The 22,173-nt window shown below is 45.4% G+C and overlaps 1 protein-coding gene across 1 annotated transcript in view; it reads right to left on the reverse strand.

Annotated features, from left to right (window-relative positions):
• Positions 1-22,173, reverse strand: part of USP43 (ubiquitin specific peptidase 43) — a 63,030-nt gene that overhangs the window by 37,844 nt on the left and 3,013 nt on the right. Inside the window, exons 2-3 of the mRNA XM_079903518.1 lie at positions 13,233-13,364; positions 5,417-5,520 (exon numbers count right to left, since the gene is read on the reverse strand). Of these exons, the coding sequence (XP_079759644.1) occupies positions 5,417-5,520; positions 13,233-13,364 (236 nt within the window). The remainder of the gene's footprint in view (positions 1-5,416; positions 5,521-13,232; positions 13,365-22,173) is intronic.

Below are 22,173 nucleotides of genomic sequence, written 5' to 3' on the forward strand. Positions count from 1 at the left end.
CAGCCCCCTGAAAAGGAGGACAAGGGAGATGGAGGGAGAATCTCGGTGAACAGGGATCTCTGAATTAACCCATAATAACATTTCCAGCTTTCAATTTCATAAAGGCCGATGCCGGGGCGGCCCTCCATCCCAGGCAACCTCCCCCCGAGGAAAAGAGGCTGAAGAGGGTCCAGGACAGCAAGTATCACCCTCAGGGGCTCCAGTGTGGAGCTGATGCCCACCGACGGCTACAGAAAATCACTTTTCAGACCTCAAAAGTCCTAGCCTAGGTGGACGTCTCTAACTATATTTTTTCTTAACTCTGCTGCAGGCAGAAAGCAGCTATTTTTAGCTGTCACCAGTCTTTTTTTCCAGCATGAATATCTTGCTTCTTACTCATCATTCTATAGTAATCGACAAAGGGTCCTTGCGGTCCTTAGTCTCAGATCAGCTCAAAAGTCACTTCTTCACGAATCCTCCCCTGACTCATGCCTTATGATACTGTGATTTATAATAAGAAATATATAATTGGTCTCTAACAGTTATTCCAGACACAGAGCTCCTACAGCTTTTGGAATTTCCTAAGTGATAAGAACAAGAATGAAGGTAAAAGGAGCACCTTTTGCTATTCATAACAAACCCCATCCCAACACACCTGAGTTTATGCTAATGAGGTGATACCTGGAAAGCCCCCAGAGAAAACCACAGGAGGGGGGCTGGTTGCCAGAGGGACCAAGCATGGGATTAGAGGGCTCCACCCCTACCTCCTGGGAAAAAAAGAAGGGGGTCAGAGGTTGAGTTAACCACGTATGGCCAATAATTGGATCAATCATGCCTACATAATGTTGCTTCCATAAAAACCCCAGCAGAAGGGGCTGGGAGAGCTTCCAGGTTGGTGACCGTGGGGAGGTGCTGGGAGGGCGGTGCACCCAGCGAGGGGTGCGGAACCTCACCCCTTCCCACAGACCTTGCTCTATGAATCTCCCATCTGGCTGTTCCTGAGTTATAGCCTTTCCAAATCAACAGGTAACCTGGTAAGTAAACGGTTTTCCTGAGTTCTGTGAGCCACTCTAGCAAATCATTGAACCTGAGGAGGGGGCCGTGGAAACCTCCAATTTATAGCCAGTCGGTCAGCAGCGCAGGTGACGACCCGGGACTTGCAATTGGTGTCCGGCGGGCAGGCAGTCCGCTGGGACTGAGCCCTTAACCTGCGGGGTCCGTGCCCGCTCTAAGTAGTGCCGAATTGAGTTAAATTGTAGGACACTCAGTTGGCGTCCAGAGAGAATCGCAGAATTGCTTAGTGTGGGAAAAACACCCACACATCTGGGGTCAGAAGGATTGTGAGTGTGGAAGTAGTCAAGAGTAATGAAAAGGGAAACGAGTTTTTTTCCGCTTTCGCATCCATAACACGCACTTCAAAGCTCCCTCCATTTTTCCATCAAAGCACGTGCCAGTTATACAACTACGTAAAAACCCAGGAGTCACCCTAGATGCTCACTGTTTCCTTGGTCCCTCCGCCCCTGACCCTTAAACTCTCTGGCAAGTCCTGTTGACTCTGTTCCCCACCAGCCCACGTCCCTCCGTCTCCATCACTACCTCATGGTCCAGCCACCACCATTCTCCCACTGAGAGAACAGCACATCACCTGCTGCTCCAGCTCCCAGCCCTGCCTCCCTTCATCACCAAAACAACCAGCCAATTTCTTTCTTTTTTCTTCTTTTTTGTTTTGGCCACACCGCAGGGCACGTGGGATCAGATCCCCGACCAGGGATCGGCCCTGTGCCACCTGCAGTGGAAGTGCGGAGTCTTAACCACTGGACTGCCAGGGAAGTCCCCACCAGCCAATTGCTTGAATGGAAAATTAGACCACACCCTGCCTTAAACTTTGCAGTGGTTCCCTTTGCCCCTGAGGCTACAACCCACACGACCAGGTGCGCGCCTACCTGTCCAGCCTCACCTCCCACCCCTCACTACTCGATGGCCCTCTGTTCCTTGAATTTGCCTGGATCACTCCCACCCCAGACCCTTTGCTGCTTTTCCTGCCTGGAATACCCTGTCCCCAAATATTTCAACAGCTGGCTCCTTGTCACTCAGTTCTCAGCTCAAATGTCCCCTCTGCAAAGAAGCCTGGCCTGAACACCTTATCTAAGGTTAGCTGCCTACCCCGCCTCCCAGGTGACATTCATCATCATCGCAAGTTGTTGCGTGTGTATTATGTGTGTATTCTCTAACACCTCCCCCAGTAGAATGTGAGCTCCTTGAGAACAGGGGCTGACTCCTTTCACAGCTCAATTCCCAGCACCTAGAAGAGGACCTGGCACGTAGTAGGCATGGATTAAACACCCAGAGAATAAAGGGATCTGCTTGGTTAGTATTTCCTCTTGTGGGCAAGGAGTTACAGCCTTCGTTGTAGCCACTGGACCAAGCGCAGTATCAGATGCTCAAGGATGTGCAAGAAGGAAAAGAGGATGTGTGGACAAGAAGGGAAGAAGGTAGAGAGAATGAGTGAGTGGAGAAAGATCTATGGTACGGAGACAAAGAGGAGGGGCACCTGAAGCCAATCACGGTGACCCTTCCCCAAGATCTAACCCGCCCTTGCCTTATGCCTCCCCCTCCCTCCTTCTAGATTCTCTTCTCCCTCCTCCTCTATTCTTTTCCTCTGTCTCCTTATTTTGCTTTCAAGCAGCCTCTGCTTTGAGTACCTGGAGATACGACAGATGCCCTGCAAGCAGCTTTGATGGCTAAAAGGTGAGTTAGTAGACACGAAATCTAGGTTTTCTCCATGTAAATCTCGTAGTGCATCACCACTTCTCTTAGGAAATCAGTGGGCATTTCTGTTTTTTTTTTTCTGGGGGGGGGATTTTATTTTATTTTATTTATTTATTTTTAACATCTTTATTGGAGTATAATTGCTTTACAATGGTGTGTTAGTTTCTGCTTTACAACAAAGTGAATCAGTTATACATAGACATATGTTCCCATATCTCTTCCCTCTTGCGTCTCCCTCCCTCCCACCCTCCCTATCCCACCCCTCTAGGTGGTCACAAAGCACCGAGCTGATCTCCCTGTGCTATGCGGCTGCTTCCAGTGGGCATTTCTTCATGGACAACGATGAGACAGGGGCTCATCCAGAAGAGATCTGAATTACCCAATGTAAGCAAGCCAGGGCAGGAGGGGAGTGCCCCAGGGTCACTGTGGCTGTCATTCAAGGTCGTTTGAGGTCCTTCTCCCCGCTGGGGCAGGGTGAGGGAACTTCTCAAGGGCTACGGATTTTCCGTTCCAGTGGGAAAGCAGCTTTGGCATTCTTCCAAAGTGTTTCCGAAACTACTTGCTCTTCCTAAATAAATAATCACCTCAAAGACAGTGATCACGTCCAAATTATATTATGGGCGATCCATGAATATAACATAAATCCTAAATTAGCACAATTGCTGGGCAATTTTAAGTCATCTTCTCCTTTCTAAATACAAAGAATACAAATCTCCCAAAAGTATGGAAGTAAACGGCTGTAAGTGAATTCTAGAAGGCTGAATAATCGTTACTTTGTTTGAAGTAAATAAGAGATAAAAAACCAACAGGGGCTTCCCTGGTGGCGCAGTGGTTGAGAGTCCGCCTGCCGATGCAGGGGACATGGGTTCGTACCCTGGTCCGGGAAGATCCCACATGGTGCGGAGCAGCTGGGCCCGTGAGCCATGGCCGCTGAGCCTGTGCATCCGGAGCCTGTACTCCACAACGGGAGAGGCCACAACAGTGAGAGGCCCGCGTACCATAAAAAAAAAAAAAAAAAAAAAAAAAAAAAACCAACAGAAAGCTTATGAAAAAGACAACAGGGCAAAGGAAAGAGAAGAGCATGCAGAAGACTCAGAGAAAAGCCCACCTTTGAAAGTGATTTAATGCAACATCCAAAAGAAAAATCTAAAAAAATGTTTTGGGGCTTCCCTGGTGGCGCAGTGGTTGAGAGTCCGCCTGCCGATGCAGGGGACGCAGGTTCGTGCCCCGGTCCGGGAGGATCCCACATGCCGCGGAGCGGCTGCACCCGTGAGCCATGGCCGCTGAGCCTGTGCGTCCGGAGCCTGTGCTCCGCAACGGGAGAGGCCACAGCAGTGAGAGGCCCGTGTACCGCAAAAAAAAAAAAAAAAAAAAAAAAAGGTTTTGGTATCCATAATGGAGAACAGGAAGGCAAAGCTTTTGTGCATGAAGTAACAGCAGAACCTCACAGGAAAAGAACAAGGTCAGATGGAAGAGCCACCCAAGAGGAAGAATTACAAAGAAGCAGAAAGAGATTTATCAAAGGTCAAATCCTGCTTCTGCCATTTACTATGTGTCCTCGCGAAATGCCTGACCCCAGATTGTACCTCATCTCCTTGGGCTCTTCTAAGTTAAATCAAAAACTATCTGGGTGAACATCTATGTAACCAGTGGCTTCCCCTCAATCTTGATCACTGCGCTCATTCCCACCTCGAAGCGGATGTCACTCTCATTGAATATGTTCCCACCCTTTTCAACCCTATTCATCCTGCAGAGCCCGTGGAAAGGCATACCTCCTTCGAGAAGCCCCGGGGGTTAGTGCTTTCACTACAACATTGTCATTCTTGAAAATATTCTGCCTTATGTGAATCTCTGAACTGTCATATATAAAAGCCCAAAGAGAACATATACTTTCTGAAGTCAGAGTCTATATAATTATATATCTTTTATATCCTCCATTATGCTGGGAAATCTTGAACTCGAAATAATGTGTGAAACTTGGCTCTCTGGCAATAAAGAACAAACCAGAAAGATCTCATCCACTTCTCAATGATGGCCTGCTGGGGAGATCCTGGCCTCCACATTCATACTCTGGAGAACCATGCTTGCATCACCTCTCCTTCAAGGGGGGGATGGAAGGCCCAGGAGACAGCAAGAAAGAAAAGAAATACTGAGGGGGCTTCCCTGGTGGCACAGTGGTTAAGAATCCACCTGCCAACGCAGGGGACACGGGTTCAAGCCACGGTCCGGGAAGATCCCACATGCCGTGGAGCAACTAAGCCCGTGCATCACAACTACTGAGCCTGCGCTCTAGAGCCCGCGAGCCACAAGTACTGAAGCCCGCGTGCCTAGAGCCCGTGCTCCGCAACAAGAGAAGCCGCCGCAATGAGAAGCCCGCGCACCGCAATGAAGAGTCGCCCCCGCTCACCGCAACTAGAGAAAGCCTGTGCGCAGCAACGAAGACCCAACGCAGCCAAAAATAAAATAAAAAACACAAAAAAATGAAATACTGAGGGTCAGAGACAATAGAAGTTAGTGGTTAATTGGGATTTATAATGGGAGAGAGAAGGGTGTTTATGGTTTCTGTTGTTTTGTAATCTCGGGGTAAACCTGGCAAAGGGAGGTTAGTTACCAGCATAGGAGTTTGCTGAGCCCTTAAGGACAGATTCTAAACACACCCCATTCTTACCTGTACTGTGCTTGAAAGTGGCTTTGCACAAAGCTTTGGCCTAGAGGAAGCTGAGCTGATGGCGACGGGAGGTCCTCGGAGGTCTTCCTGGCTTCAGGCTGAAGCTGCAAAGAAATGAGGAGAGGAAGCAAGATCAGATGTGCCTCTCATCACTCCACTGCGTTCAGACCAGCGAACCTACACCTCCTCCTGGGTCCTCAGCACCATTCTATGGACCTAAACCTGCAGAACCAGGACCTTCCATGTTGTCTTACCGTAATCCGCCTCTCCTTCAATCCCTGGACCTCCCCAATTCCGAGAGACAGAGACAGACAGAGAGAGAGGAGAGAGAGACAGCGGGAGAGAGACTATGAGAGTGTGTGTGTGTGCGTGTGTGCGCTGAAAGAGCATGAACCTTGGTGGAGAACCCCGTTCTTTACCTCCATCCTTCTAGGCCCCCTGTGTCTAGATGCCTTCTGTACATTTCACTTGGGTGAGCTGCCATCGCTTCAAATACATCCACACCAAATCTGCCCATCTTCCACCTGCTAAGCTGTTTCTGTCCACGTTTTCCAGGGAGCCAGTCTTCACACGAGCATTCTCTTTCTCAGACAGACCAGGTTTGCACCTTAGAATAATGGATGCCTGAGCCTCCTCCCTCCACAATCTGTCCTATTGTATCCTTCTCTACATTCCCTTACGTATAAGTGTCCTGTTGCTGCTGTAACAAACGACCACAAACTAGTGGCTTGAAACAACAGAAATGTGTCCCCTCACAGGTCTCGAGACTGGACATCCAAAATCAGCATCACGGAGCCGAAACCAAGGTGTCAGCAAGGCCGTACTCCCTCTGGAGGTTCTGGGGGAAAGTACGTTCCTTGCCTCTTCTACCTTCTGGTAGCTGCGGGAATTCCATGGCTTATGGCCACGTCACATCCGTCTTTAAGGCCGGCAAAGAGCCAGGAGAAAGGACCACAGGGGATCTGTTTGGGGAGAAATGTACTGATGTCTGAAATTTAATTTAAAATGCATCCAAAAAAAAAAAGATGAGAAAAAGATGGAGTGATGAGTGGACAGACGGATGGATAGGTAGATAAATACATGATAAAGCAATTTTAGTAAAATGTAAATTATAGAATCTAGGTGGTGGGTAGGAGATATTCTCTGTATAAGGAATCCAACTTTTCCATGTTTGAAATTTTTCATAATAAAATTTTGGTACAAATAAGAGTGACAAATACTAAGAAGAGTCAGTCCCACTATTTCATTAAACCCAATTTGACCAGAATACGGGATGTACAAAGGGGAGTAGAAAACAGAGCTAGAGAGGGAGTCTGGTACCATGTTGGATGGGGCCTTAAATGTCCTAAAGAAGATTCCTGGTTCAGTAAACAGCATAGTACCAGGGTTAAGGGTTAGACGCTGGAGTCAGACTGCTGGGGTTCAAATCCCTGCACTGGTACTTAGCTGTGAGAGTTTCTCAACCTCTGATCCAGCTAAATCAATTACTTAAACCCTTTGTTCCATGGTTTTCCAATTTCATAAAGGGGTAATGAACGATAGTACCAATGTGCTAGGGATATTTTGAGATTAAAAGAGTTAATGTATAGAAAACACTTAGAATAGGGCCTGGCACACAGCAAGCGCTGTATAAGTGTTTGCTGTTGTTACACGAAGGCGAGTGTCTAGTGGGTTTTGAACCTAAGCGGTGGCTACACGCACAGAGACACGCTATAACCTGACAGGCGTGGGCACGATGAAGGAGGGGGCGTCTGGAGTTAGGACACAAATCATGAGGCTCAAGGGTCCGGGTGCCAACAGGGTGAACTAGAGTAGGAGCCATGAAAATAAAAAGGAGGTAGGAACTCAATCAAGACACCCTGTGCGCACAGCTCCTAACTGAGCACCTGAAGGGGAAGGAAACGGAGACAGAGGAGGGATACACAGGGCCAGCTCCAAGCTTCCAGTCTGATGCCTGGAGAACCACTTTCCGTTAACAGAAGAGGGAAAGGCAAAAGGAGAAGTGGGTCAGGGGAGGAGGGGAGGGCAAGCCAAGTTCGAGGCAGAGACACCTACGGCAGGTAACTGAAGGGCTCGGAGGAGAGACAGAACTTGGGTACAGAGCGGACACTGGCATCTGGGCCTGCTCAGGATTGACCCTTCTTCTTTGGGAGTAGCCTCAGTCCACGGGGAGGTGGGGGAGGCTCTTTCCTCGGGGGTCCTGTCCTCCCGTACCAAGAGACAGGCAGGCACATGACCCAAGCTAGACGGATGAGATGTTCTTGCCCTGCGTGTCAACCATGGGCAGAGTGACCTAAAGGCTGCAAACGCCGACTCTAGTGTCCAGGCTGGAGGATTGAGCTGCTCCTGCCACTGAGACGCCCTCACCCCAGAGCTGTCTGGTTCTTGATGGTTCCAAGCCTGGTCTTCAGCCTCCCCTTCGATTCTGCACACTCCCCTTAGCCTTCCAACTAATCCCCTTCTCGTTTGGCTGCCGTTCCTCGCAACCAAAGACCTCACAATGATCCGGGCTGCTTCTGCACCCAGACGATAAGGCAGCACGCGTTGAGAGAGGCTGTGGACGTGACCATCCAAGGATGGGTATGGAAAGTGAAAATCCCAGACAAGGCTGGGGTAAGAGGCAGCAGAGGGTCACTCACAAAGCATGGTCTATCAGGTGAGACCCGGCTGGCGCTACCCTGCTAACCAAGTGACCCTAAAACCCTCCCTGAGCCTCATTCCACATCAATCGGACTATTACATCCACCTCACGGAGCCATCATTTGAACGAAAAAAGATGTGGGTATCCTGCCTGGCACACAGTAGGTGCTTAACAAATGTTAGCTTCCTGGTCTTCTCCCCACCCTCATCCCTTTCTTAATTCTGCAAGAGTGGCGTTTCCTGTACGATAAACTACCCAAAAGGTTGCTAGTGTCACAGTGTCTACAGGATAGTAAAAAGAGGCCCTATTCACCAGACAAAAACATTTATCGTTGCATTAACAGAGAAGAAAGCGGTCCTTATGTTTTCTATTCTAGTTTCAAATAAATCGAACTACATGGCTTTCATATGTTTTGAAACAGAAATAACCTCAGAAAGAGAAATTGTTCAGAGTTACACAGGGGACAGTCCCTTTCCTTCTTGGAAACAGAAAATCAAGTTTGTGCCAAATAGTCCAATAGCTCTGCTCGTTCACCTTCAAGCGTTCACAGCCAGGCCTCCGCAGGCAGCCTGATTTTCTAAGAGTGAATTTCAGGAGAGGTTTTGACCCCAGACAGAGAAAAAGATCTTTTCTGGTTTCAATCAGATCAAATGAAGAGTGGGCCAAGCTCCTCTCTTCGACCAACAAGCACCCCTGGTCTTGCTGGGTTGTGGTGCCCTCCTGACACCCTTAGCCATTAAAGGAACAGAAAGCAGCCAGCATGGCTGAGAACGATGAGCAAGGGGCAGAGGGGCCTGAAACCAGGTGGAGTGATTGGTGGGCCAGTCAGGTAGGGCCCCGTCAGCCGCATAGGAGTCCGGATTCTGTTGTAAGTGCAACAGGAAGCCACCAGGGGAATTTAAGCAGGACAGTGACGTGATCTTATTTCCTCTCTGAAAAGATCACTCTGGCTGCAGCGTGGAGAACATATACATATAGTAGCGGGGCACATTGGAAATTGGAAGACCAATTAGGGCTGCTTTTATGTGGGTTTTGAAGTTGTTATGGATTATTGGCTTAAATAAACTCAAAGGCGTCTTAAAGAAAGGTTTGGGGGTGGTGAACTGTGGTTGGGAGCAAAGGCTCCAGAGCAGAGGTTCTCAATGGGGAAACGCTTTTCCCTCCCCCGACCAGGGGACATTTGGCCATGTCTGGAGACATTTTTGCTTATCAATCACAGTTAGGGGTACCACTGGCGTCTGGTAGGTAGAAGGGCGCTACAAATGCTACAACGCACAGGACAACACCCCTCCCAGTAAAGAATTACCCAGCTCCAATGTCAAACGTGCTGAGGCTAAGAAGCCCTGTTCTAGAGTTGAATTTTCTAGATCTGGATCCTTGCTCTCCCACTGACTTGCTGTGTGACTTAGGGCAAGTTACTTAACCTCTCTGTGCTTTTCCTCATCCTTAAGTCCAAAGCCTTTTCCTGCCACAAAGGCACAAAAGAGGAAGACTGAAAGGTAATTGGGAAGGCTGTTTATCCCTCCTACTTTCCAGGTAGGAAGCACTGCCTGGCACAGGACAAAAAGCTTGCTGTTGTTGGTTTTTTTTTTTTTTTTTGGCCATGCCACACGGCTTACGGGATCTCAGTTCCCTGACCAGGGATTGAACCCGGGCCATGGCAGTGAAAGACTGGAATGCTAACCACTAGGCCACCAGGAAACTCCCAAGAAGACTTTTCTAGATGCAGCCAGAAGGAAGAGGCACCCAGGTCTCCTCCCTCCCTCTGGTGGGAGACAGAAGGCACAAGAAACTCGGGATAAGGAAAGGGATCCAGCACACTGGCTTTGAAATAGACAGACTCAGGTTTGATTCTCTTTCCACAGGTAGAAGTTGAAGGACCTTGGACAATTTAACCTAAATTTCCATTAACTGTAATATATGAATTAACCTTATTATGAGTTACTTATTATTATCCTTATTATGAGTTATCAAATATTAAAGCATGATAACTACTTAATTTATTCAACCATTCAGGGGTTTTATTGAGTGTCTCCTATGCATCAGTGAAATAAGTCATGAAAAGCATCATATGAAATGTCTGGCATGTAACACACTTCAATAAACAGTATCTCTTTTTTTCTTTTTTTGCAGTATGCGGGCCTCTCAGTGTTGTGGCCTCTCCCGTTGCGGAGCACAGGCTTCGGACGCGCAGGCTCAGCGGCCATGGCTTACAGGCCCAGCCGCTCCGCGGCATGTGGGATCTTCCCGGACCGGGGCACGAACCCGCGTCCCCTGCATCAGCAGGCGGACTCCCAACCACTGCGCCACCAGGGAAGCCACATCTCTCTCTTTTTAATACATCATTCTGATTTCAAAATGTGTTCATGCTAAGATTATGGAATACAGTGTAGTGACACGTTTGTCATCTCAGCATTCCTTTCCAACGTGCCCCAGCTCTACAGAAACCTTCCTTACCCATGTGATTTGGGTGGAGTTCACCCCACAGGCATGGGACCCATGTGCCCAATCAGAATATTCCATCCTGCTGGTCACCTGCCCAGGAGTGAACATGTGAGCCACGCTAAGACAATCGGACTCTTGCCTGGGCTTTTTCTGGAATCCCAAGTGAAAAAGGCTCTGTGAGCACTGCAGGGGCCCCTCCTGCCACTAGATGGGCAGAGTCAGTCTGAGAATGAAGAGAAAGACAAGAGATAAGGAGACCTTGGATCCAGCCTTACCTGAAGCTGGATCAACCCTTGGACTCACAAGTTCTAAAAGACAATAAATGCCCTCTCCTTAAGTTGGACCAAGTTGCAACTAAAAGGGTCTGAATTAGATAAACAGAAAATCATCGTACGTATAAGAAAAATCACCCACAATCCCACAACCCAGAGAAACCACCATAACCTTTAAGTGTCTGGTCCTCCCAGGTTCTGTTTGGTGAAGTTTTTGCTTTGTTTCGTTTGTGTGTTTTGGGGGTGAATGGAGTGGTTCTTTTTATTTTTCTATCTTTTTGGCATGTGGGATCTTAGTTCCCCAACCAGGGATCGAACCTGTGCCCCTTGCAGTGGAAGGTGAAGTCTTAACCACTGGACTACTAGGGAAGTCCTGGGATGGTTCCTTTTAAGATAAGGAAACAGGCTTTCAAGCCAGACCTCCCTTGGATTTGAATCCTGACTCTACCTCTTCTTAAGCTGTGCTGCTTCAGGAAGGTTACACAGCCTCTCTGATTCTTGGTTTACCCATATATGAAATGGGGATAATAACTCTAACAACACCCCGCAAATGATAGTAGCTACTCATACTGTGTATAACACTCCAAGATGTGCTCTGAGGAGTACAGAACACTGTACAATCATTATCTTCCCTGTTCCATGCTTTGGGCAACCTGCTGTCTCAGACATGAGTACTCTTTCTGCAGCTCTGTCAAGCTCTTAGCTTCTACATTATATTGTTGTTTAAAAGAGGTCTATTCTTTATTCAAGACATATACGGCTATGCCCTCCTTTTCTTAAAGTTGCCGCTTGTCATTTTTAAAAGGGAAAGAAACAAAGACAACAGCTGGCTGTGTGGACAAGTTAAGAAAAAAAAATGACTCAGCTTCTTGAGCCATTTTATCTTTAAATAAACATCGTATGTATTTAAGGAGTGCAACATGACGATTTGATACACATCTACATGGTGAAATGATTACTTCAGTCAAGCCAATCAACATATCCACCTCCTCATGTAGTTACCTTTTATTATGTGTGGTGAGAGGGCCTGAAATCGACTCCCTTAGCAAATTTCCAGCACTCAGTATGGTATTATTAACTACGGTCCTCATGCTGCACATTACGTATCTCGATTCATTCATCCTACAAACTGTGACTGCCATTCAATCTCCCCCCCATTTATTTATTCTTTTATTTTTAAAATTTATTTTATTGAATATAGTTGATTTACAATGCTGTGTTAATTTCTGCTGTACAGCAAAGTGATTCAGTTATACATATATGTCCATTCTTTTTCATATTCCTTTCCATTATGATTTTTCTCAGGATATAGAATATAGTTCCCTGTGCTCTACAGTAGGACCTTGTTGTTTATCCATCCTGTATAAACTAGTTTGCATCTGCTAATCCCAAACGCCCAATAGTTCCCTCCCCCAACCCCCTCCCCCTTGGCAACCACAAGTCTGTTCTCTACGTCTGGGAGTCTGTTTCTGTTTCGTAGATAGGTCCATTTGTGTCACATTTTTCCATTCAAACTTTATTACTCTAGAATAATGGTCTCTGAGCAGATAATGTAAGGATGGGAAGGTAACGGGTGAAAGATTGAAACACTTCCAAAGGGCTTTTTAATTGATTTCACGAGGGGGATGGGAATAAAATGTCCAGAATTAAAACAAACAAACAAAAAACAAGTACAGCAGTTCTTGTAGCTGCATCTGGCTCAGTTTTGAGACACATAAAAAGTAATACGCGACTGATTAATTACCAAAGCTTGTGAAACATTTTTTAAATTATAGCAGATTATTCATGGATATTGTTGTAATAATTCTGCTCACTCATGGAATCGTAACTTCACTCGTTTTTACTTTCTTAAGACAGAGATAAAAGGATAGGATTCGAGTAGAACCCATCACTGATCTTTATTTAGCAAAGCCCATAGAGAACACAGCTGATTTATCAACTAGCGGTGGCTACGACGTAGGGCTTTCTTACTCCCAAAGGTTTGAGGTTTCATCCAAATCTGGGACTGCTGTGTGCCCACATGCCAAGATCATCCATCCTGTGTCTTGAAAAAAAAGATTGGGAATCACTTGCTCTGTAGGATAAGTAACTGAAAAGGCAAGGGTGGAGTTAAAATGGAAGCATCTAAAAACAATAAGCAATGGCACCCATGGCCTCAGATGACCAAACTTTTTTGACAAAAAGGAGATTTTTTTTTTCAGACTTTAAACCAAACAGAAACCCTATTCACCATGTCACTGGGATTAAAGAGGATGAAGAACTGCAATGGGAGGAAACGTCTGGTCTAAAACAAAAGGGGCAAAGAGGAAGAAGCAGGGAACGGTACTGTGTGAACACCGGCCAGAATACGCAAACATCTACGGATCTGAATCTCAAGATTGAGTTTTGAAGAGCTGAGTAAACGCGCAAGGGGAAAAAAGAAAATCAAACACCACGTGTTGTTTCGAGGGCGACTGACCTTGTCGGACCCCAGCCCCCGGGCCGCGCCCTCCAAGTCCTCGTGCACACGATCCAGCAACCAGAGCAGGAACTCCAGGGCGTCGTGCTGGGAATTGCCTTGGAACTGAGAGCCATACTTGGAGACAGCGTTCTGAAAGGAACAGAAGAATGTTTACATTAGCCAAGACATGGAAGCAAACTAGGTGCCCATCAACGGACAACTGGGGACTTCCCCGGTGGCGCAGTGGTTAAGAATCCGCCTGCCAATGCAGGGGACACGGGTTCGAGCCCTGGTCAGGGAAGATCCCACATGCCGCGGAGCAAGTAAGCCCGTGCGCCGCAACTACTGAGCCTGAGCTCTAGAGCCCACGAGCTACAACTACTGAGCCCACGTGCCGCACCTACTGAGACCACCTGCCACAACTACTGAAGCCCACACGCCTAGAGCCCATGTAGCAAGAGAAGCCACTGCAGTGAGAAGCCCGCACTTTGAGGGGCAATTTGGCCCTTCAAACATCCAAATAAGGACCTGGAAGCACCAAGCCTACCCATGGTCGTGCTTCAGCCTTGACCAGGATGACAAGTCAGAAACAACGTGGGGCGAGAAATGGTCTTTCCTGCTAAAGCCTGTCATTTGGGGGGCAGTGTCCCCAAATGCTGTGAGGGTTCTCTGTATAGGAGGAGGGATCGTTTTTTCCAGAAAGACTACCATTGTGTATCCTGTCCTTTGAAAACCCACAGGGTTGTCTGTTGAATATATGTATATATATATATATATATTTTTTTTAAATTGAAGTATAGTTGATTTACAATATTGTGTTAGTCTCAGGTGTACAGTGTAGTGATTCAGTATTTTTGCAGATTCTATTCCATTATAGGTTGTTACAACATAATGGGTATAATCCCCTGTGCTCTACAGTAAATCCTTGTTGCTTATCTATTTCATGTATGGTAGTTTGTATCTGTTAATCCCATACCCCTAATTTGTCCCTTTCCCCTTTGGTAACCACAAGTTTGTTTTCTATGTCTGTGAGTCTGTTTCCGTTTTGTTTTGTTTCTTTTTTATTTTATTTTATTTTAATTTTTATTGAAGTATAGTTGATTTACAATGTTGTTAGTTTCTGCTGTACGGCAAAGTAAACCGGTTATACATATATCCACTCTTTTTTAGATTCTTTTGAGTAGAGTTCCCTGTGCTATATGTTTCTGTTTGAATATAGATTCATTTGTATTATTTTTTAGATTCCACATGTAAGTGATATCATATAGTATTTGCCTTTGACTTACTTCACTAAGCATAATATTCTCCAGGTCCATCCACGTTGCTGCAAATGGCAGTATTTCATTCTTTTTTATGGCTGAGAAATGTTCCATTGGATGTTTATACCACATCTTCTTAATCCAATTGTTTTTTTTAATGATTAAGATTTTTTTTAGCATTTAATTTTATTTATTTTTGGCTGTGTTGGGTCTTCGTTGCTGCGTGCGGGCTTTCTCTGGTTGCAGCAAGCGGGGGTTACTCTTCGTTGCAGTGCGTGGGCTTCTCATTGTGGTGGCTTCGCTTGTTGTGGAGCACAGGCTCTAGGCGTGTGGGCTTCAGTAGTTGTGGCAGGTGGTCTCAGTAGTTGCGGCACGTGGGCTCAGTAGTTGTGGCTCGCGGGCTCTAGAGCACAGGCTCAGTAGTTGTGGCACACGGGCTTAGTTGCTCCGCGGCACGTGGGATCTTCCCTGACCAAGGCTCGAACCCGTGTCCCCTGCATTGGCAGGCGGATTCTTAACCACTGCGCCACCAGGGAAGTCCCCAATTGTCCGTTGATGGGCACTTAGTTTGCTTCCATGTCTTGACTAATGTAAATAGTGCTGCTATGAACATTGGGGGGCGTGTATCTTTTCAAACTAGTGTTTTCATTTTTTTCTAGAAATATACCCGGGAGTGGGACTGCTGGATCACATGGTAGACTGTTTTGATAGAGTGATCATCTCTCCTCCCTGAAGCTCTGGTCCTTGGATTGCTGAGGGGCACGCTCACCTGGCCCCCCACCCACACCCTCAGTCTATTTCCACGCTGTCTCTCTCTGTTCACCCCAAAGGTGGACAGCTTCTTGTCCCTCTCTCTCCACGGTGGTTTCCTTCATTCCCACGGCGTTAACTCTCCTCTTTGAGAATGACCACATGGCCCACTGAAGTGGGCTTCCTTAAATACCACGCATGTGGTTCCTTCACCGCCTCTTCCTAAAATGAATGAAACTTGAGAAGTGCAAACATCTCCTTCTGTGGTTAGATCACAAAATGTTTGGGCCAGTCCTTAATCCCTTTAATAAATACTTATTTGTTGAGTGCCTACTAGGGCCCAGGCACTAGTCTAGGGCCTGGGGCTACAACACCCACATTCCTGTGCCCTTCATGCTGTCCTGTTAGACAAGGTGACCGCTTTGTCATTTTCTGGGTAAATGCATGTTCCAGCTTTCAAAAAGTTTATTTCAAAGGGTAATATATGCACCTACTTAAAAAAAATAATTCAAAATATAAAAAGAACAGTAACGAAAAGTCTTCCCAGGCCTGGGTGCCCCTCCCCTCCCCAGAGGGAGGACACTTTGAACATTTTCTTCCGTAGCATCCTTCCAGGGTCTTTTTTGTGCAAGCACGAGCATCTGAATGTAAGCAAACCCCCTTTTCTGTGTGAGTGCACAGGGCAGGCCTTGTCCCCTGTAGGTCTGTCCTCTGTTCATGCCCACCCGAGGTAGCTGTGTGAGCAAAGCTGTGAACCCAGCAGATCTCACCAAGCCCAATCTAATCAAAGGCCCTGGGCTTTTTTTCTTTTCCTTTTTTTTCATCTTTCCTTGAGACTTAAAGGAAACTTTAGGATGAGCCGAAGCGAAATCCAAGATTTAATTAACTGAAACGCTGGTTCTGAGTCTTTAGTTGAAACACACTAGCCTGGGTGCACTGGAGGGTCTAGCCTTCTCTGCACTTTGACCCCCAAGCAGGGCTGCCCAATTAGCAAATAAAATGAACCTTGAATAAGCAGTAAATAATGGTAATGTTTGTGGTATAAGTATGTCCCAGGCCATATTGGGAATATATTTCTACTAACAAGTTATTGTTTATCTGAAATTCAAATGGAGCTGGGCATCATGCATTTTACCTGGCAACCCTACCTCCCAGCCTCCCTCACACCTACATCCTTAGTACCAACATTCAAGCCCCTCCGGCTTGAAATCTCTAAAGTCAGCTCTTTCTCTTAGTGTCAGGGTCCTCTTGCAGGTTCCATCTCACACCCACGTCAATCAAGCATTCTGAGTCTGCCTTCCCAACTGTTTCCATCCCACCCCTTCACCAGAGTCCCATTCCCACTGCTGAGTCCTAACTCCCGCTGACCCAGACTGCAACGCCTACCTCGAGGGGAGCCCGGCCCCCAGCACCTCCCCCTGACCACCCACTGCCTGCAGGACAGGACAGACCCTTCTTCCCACAGCCCAGCTGGTAATGTCATGTCCCCACCCAAACCCTTCCCGACTCGCTGACTCACCACCTAATAATCCAGATTCCTCCAGTCTGGCCCCATCCATCACTCACCACTCCATCTCATGTTTCAAAGCTCCAGGTAAGTGAGCCACTCGGGTGCCCCAAACATACTTTCCCACTTCTATGGGCTATACCTTTCCTTATTCTTTCTTCCATGTGAGATCCATTCCTCTCCTGCTAATCAGGCTGATCCTTTAAGACTGACACTCTTGTCTTCTTAGTCTGGCCATAAAGCCACACAACCTTTCCAGAAAGAATTTGACAACTTCAAGAAGACAGACAAGATAAGGCCTGAATAATGTCCCTCTTTATAAACACAGTGATTCCACTTTAAGAGGTTTAGCCTAAGGAAATGAGAGATCCAAGCAAAGATATCTCAAAGTTATCTGGGGAGAACTTACTGCACACTTATACCAGATGGCCTTAAAAATTATGCGTCAGGAAATACTAATGAGAAAAGAAGATAAATAATCCTGTCGTTAAAAAAAAAAACAGCAAAAATGTATATTTGAGATTTTAAAAATATATTTATAGATAGAAAGGTAAAAGACCAGAAAATGTCTGGCAAAACATTAACAAATGGTTATAGAAAGATGGGACCACAGGTAATTTTCATTTTGACTTGTACATTGTGAATGTTTTTAACAGTGAACACTATTCTTTATTGGTCTTTTCCCAATTATAACAGTATCTGTCAGGTATTTTACAGAGTTTTTTAAGATAACTTTACCTCCTGATTCTACAGAAAACATTCCCATAGAAAGTCTATTGAAATGTAACTAGAACTGCATGAAAGCTAAATCCTTGGGATTTAACTTGGGAGAGATGAATGGCAATATTTGGTATTTCTACCCTGCAATACGGCATAGCTCTATCCGTGTGTGTGTGTGTGTGTGTGTGTGTGTGTGTGTGTGTGTGTGTGTGTGTGTGTGTGTATTTCTTCCTCTCACCACTGATAATTTATAACATATTTGTTTTAAGAAGTATTCCTACTTATTTCATACATTGGGTTGGTTTTAGGTATGAAATCTCATTTTCATGTTTCTAAATAGGTCTTGCTTTTGACTGTCTATGTTGTACCTGAACCCATTAGCGACAGCAATCATTCTAAAATACGGATTTCTAGAACGATTTAGTAATTTTCCTTCTGTTCAATATATTGTTTTTTCCATTTCCACTTCATGTCTTACTGGTTTTGTCCAGAACTTCCAAAACATACAAGTGATGAAGGTATCCTTGTTTTTAAAAAGCAATGCCTCCGCCGTATCGCTTGAGGCCTACTATACGTCTAAAATTGTTAGTCTAAAATTGATCCTCAAGCACGTGAGCTACGATAAATTCCAGATGGCTGAAATCCTTAATACAGCCATAGAAAAACTAGAAGTACATAACATAGAATGTTTATCAAAAGGTATGAGATAAATAAATCTAAAACTTTCCGGAGGGAGAAGGAGAGAGTTGGGAGAAGATATGTGCAGCAAATATGGCTAGAGTTAAGGAACTTACAGAAACAAGAAAAAAGAACATTAAGACCGAGGCAGAACGGACAGACAAACGACATGAGCAGACAATTCCAAGAGCAGTCTTACAACTAGTAAAAAAAAAAAGCACAGAAAAATCCAACACCTCACTCCTAATCAAAAAAACACATGTAAAAACAAGATGCTATTTCTTTTTGTTCAATAAATTAATAAGAGAGAATAACCAACACTTAGGAAAATACGCATTGCTGATGTATCTACGACTTGATATAATCATTTGGAAAGAAATCTGTCAATGTGGGTACTAAAAATAATCAAGCCCAACAAAATTGAACTAAAAACTAAAAAACAGGGCTTCCCTGGTGGCGCAGTGGTTGAGAGTCCGCCTGCCGATGCAGGGGACACGGGTTCGTGCCCCGGTCCGGGAAGATCCCACATGCCGCGGAGCGGCTGGGCCCGGGAGCCATGGCCGCTGAGCCTGCGCGTCCGGAGCCTGGGCTCCACAACGGGAGAGGCCACAACAGTGAGAGGCCCGCGTACCGCAAAAAAAAAAAAAAAAAAAAAAAACTAAAAAACAATAAATACTTAAAATTGGGATGGTGATTATACAGGTACATACATGTCAAAACTCATCAGATTCTACACTTAAAATTTTTACTCGGCCCCGAGAAAAGAAATTCTGCCACTTGCAACAATGTGGATGGACCTTGAGGGCATTATGCTGAAATAAGTCAGACAGAGAAAGACAGATAGTGTATGATACCTCTTCCATGTGGAATCTAAAAAACAACTGAAATTGGAAAAGCAGAAAATAAAACAGTGGTTATCAGGGGCTGAGGGTGGAGAGATGGGACAGATGGTGTGTAAGGGTACATAGTTGTAACTAGTAGATTAATAAGTCCTGGAGACTAATACATGGTACAGGCAGACCTCAGAGTTATTGTAGGTTCAGTTCCAGACCACCATAATAAAGCAAATATCTCAAGAAAGCGAGTCACGTGAATTTTTTGGTTTCCCAGGGCATATAAAATTATATTCACACTATTCTGTAGTCTCTTAACACTACAGAAGTACAATGTACAATAGCATTGTCTAAAAAAAACAACCTACAGACCTTAATTAAAAAACAATTGATTATAAAATAAAATTCAGAAAAAATAAAATGGCAAAAATAAATAACTAAAACAATTTATTGCTAACAAAATGCTGACCATCATCTGAGCCTTCAGCAAGTCTAATCTGTTGCTGGTGGAGGGTCTGGCCTCCACGTTGGTGGCTGCTGACCGGTCAGGGTAACTGGGGCAATTTCCGAAAATAAGACCACTATGACATTTTCCGCATGGATTGACCTCCTTTCACTTGAACTCTTAGAGGTCACTGTGGGGTTATTAAATGGCCTAATTACAATATTGTGTGTCTCAGGGAAGAGGGAGGCCCAAGAACAGGGAGAGAGGTGGGGGAACAGCCGGTTGGTGGAGCAGTCAGAACACACACATTTAAGTTCACTATCTTATATAGGCGCAGTTCACGGCAGCCCAAAACAATGATAATAGTAACATCAAAGATCACTGATCACAGATCACCATAACAAATATAATAACAATGAAAAAGTTGTAGATACTGTGAGAATGACCAAAATGTGACAGAGACACAAAGTGAGCAAAGGCTCTTGGAAAAAGGGCGCTGATAGACTTGACTGACGCAGGGCTGTCACAAACCTTCAATTTGTAAAGAACGCAATATCTGCACAGTACAATGAAATGAAGTGTACCCGTCCAGTGATTATAGACAACAAAACTGTACTATAAACGATAAATTTGCTAAGACACTAGATCTTAGTTGTTCCCAGAGCTAAAAGAAATGATAATTACATGACGAGATAAGGGTGTTAACCAATGCTACTATTGGCAGTCATACTGCAGTACAAATGTATCAAACCAATGTAGTATATACCCCACACAGTGTTATATCTCACATATAACTCAATTTTTAAAAATGGGTGCCTTTCACTGTACATAATTTATACCTCGTAAAAATTGATTTAAAAAGCAAGAAACAGGGCTTCCCTGGTGGCGCAGGGGTTGTGAGTCCGCCTGCCGATGCAGGGGACACGGGTTCGTGCCCCGGTCCGGGAAGATCCCACATGCCGCGGAGCGGCTGGGCCCGGGAGCCATGGCCGCTGAGCCTGCGCGTCCGGAGCCTGTGCTCCGCAACGGGAGAGGCCACAACAGTGAGAAGCCCTCGGACAGCAAAAAAAAAAAAGCAAGAAACATAAAAAGGACAAAACAGTCATCTTTGTTTTGACCATGTCGTTTCACTTCAAGGAATTAAGCTTATGGAAATGATCAGAGCTGAGGACGACGATTTAAATACAAGAATTTTCAATGTAGCATGATAGCTGGAAAATTGTACAGTACATAAACCTCTCCCTAGGGATTGGTTCATTGAATGAGATATTACACAATCATTAAAAATTAAGTTTTATAAAACATTTTAATGACCAGGAGAAAGTCTTATGATAATACTTAACTGAAAACAGCAGGATACAAAACTAGAATTTCCAATTGTTTGTACATGATCTGAAGCACATCAACACAGCAGTGATGGTTACCTCCAGGGGGTGCAGTTCCAGATCTTTTTTTTTTTTTACATTTTAGCATTTTCCAATTTTTTATAGTTATATACATTGAATTACATCATTAGAAATCAAAGTATTATGGATAATACCATGGACAGGATTTTTAAAATGTATTTATTCATTTGCTCTTAAGTCCTACTATCACTGGGAAGCTGGGTGACTCAGGGCCCAGGGAGGGGGAACACCACAGACCCATCCTTTTTGGGTGGCTGCGCTGGAGTAACTCACTCCAGCCTGCTGGCTGCTTCTCAACTTCCTCCCTTCCTCGGTGTGAAGCTAATAATCCCTCTTAAAGACCAAACTCCTCTACACAACCTTCTGTGGCTTCTCCCAAACCCATTCTCCAGCCCCTCCCCCCAGCCACATAGGCTTTCATCAATTCATTTTATCAGGCATTTATCCTGCCCAGCCCCACCCCCTCAGGGACTGGCAGTTTCAGTCTCAGGAACTATAATGCACTTTCCCACCCTCCCATGTCCTTAGCTGACCCTTCATCCTTCAAAACTCAACTCAATGGTTCCCTCTCCTGGGAAGACTTCCTAGCCCACCTTCTCACACCACCTTCCCCAAACAATCACGTCCTCCTGCCAGAATTGCCGTAGAGCATCTTTATTTTTTATTTTTATTTTTTTAACATCTTTATTGGAGTATAATTGCTTTACAATGGTGTGTTAGTTTCTGCTTTATAACAAAGTGAATCAGCTATATGCATACATACAACCCCATATCCCCTCCCTCTTGCGTCTCCCTCCCACCCTCCTTATCCCACCCCTCTAGGTGGTCACAAAGCACAGAGCTGATCTCCCTGTGCCATGCAGCTGCTTCCCACTAGCTGTCTATTTTACATTTGGTAGTATATATATGTCCATGCCACTCTCTCACTTCGTCCCAGCCTACCCTTCCCCCTCCCCTTGTCCTCAAGTCCATTCTCTACGTCTGTGTCTTTATTCCTGTCCTGCCCCTAGGTTCATCAGAACCTTTTTTTTTTTTTACATTCCATATATATGTGTTAGCATACGGTATTTGTTTTTCTCTTTCTGACTTACTTCACTCTGTATGACAGACTCTAGGTCCATCCACCTCACTATAAATAACTCAATTTTGTTTCCTTTTATGGCTGAGTAATATTCCATTGTATATATGTGTCACATCTTCTTTATCCATTCATCTGTCGATGGACACTTAGGTTGCTTCCATGTCCTGGCTACTGTAAATAGAGCATCTTTATTTTGTAGCACTTGTCACCAGTTCTAATCGTGGGCCCGTGGTATTACTTCACTCACATCCATCTCTCCCACTGGACCGTAAGCTCCAGG

This window comes from Stenella coeruleoalba, assembly GCF_951394435.1.
Source record: "Stenella coeruleoalba genome assembly, chromosome: 19".
Lineage (NCBI taxonomy): Eukaryota > Metazoa > Chordata > Mammalia > Artiodactyla > Delphinidae > Stenella > Stenella coeruleoalba.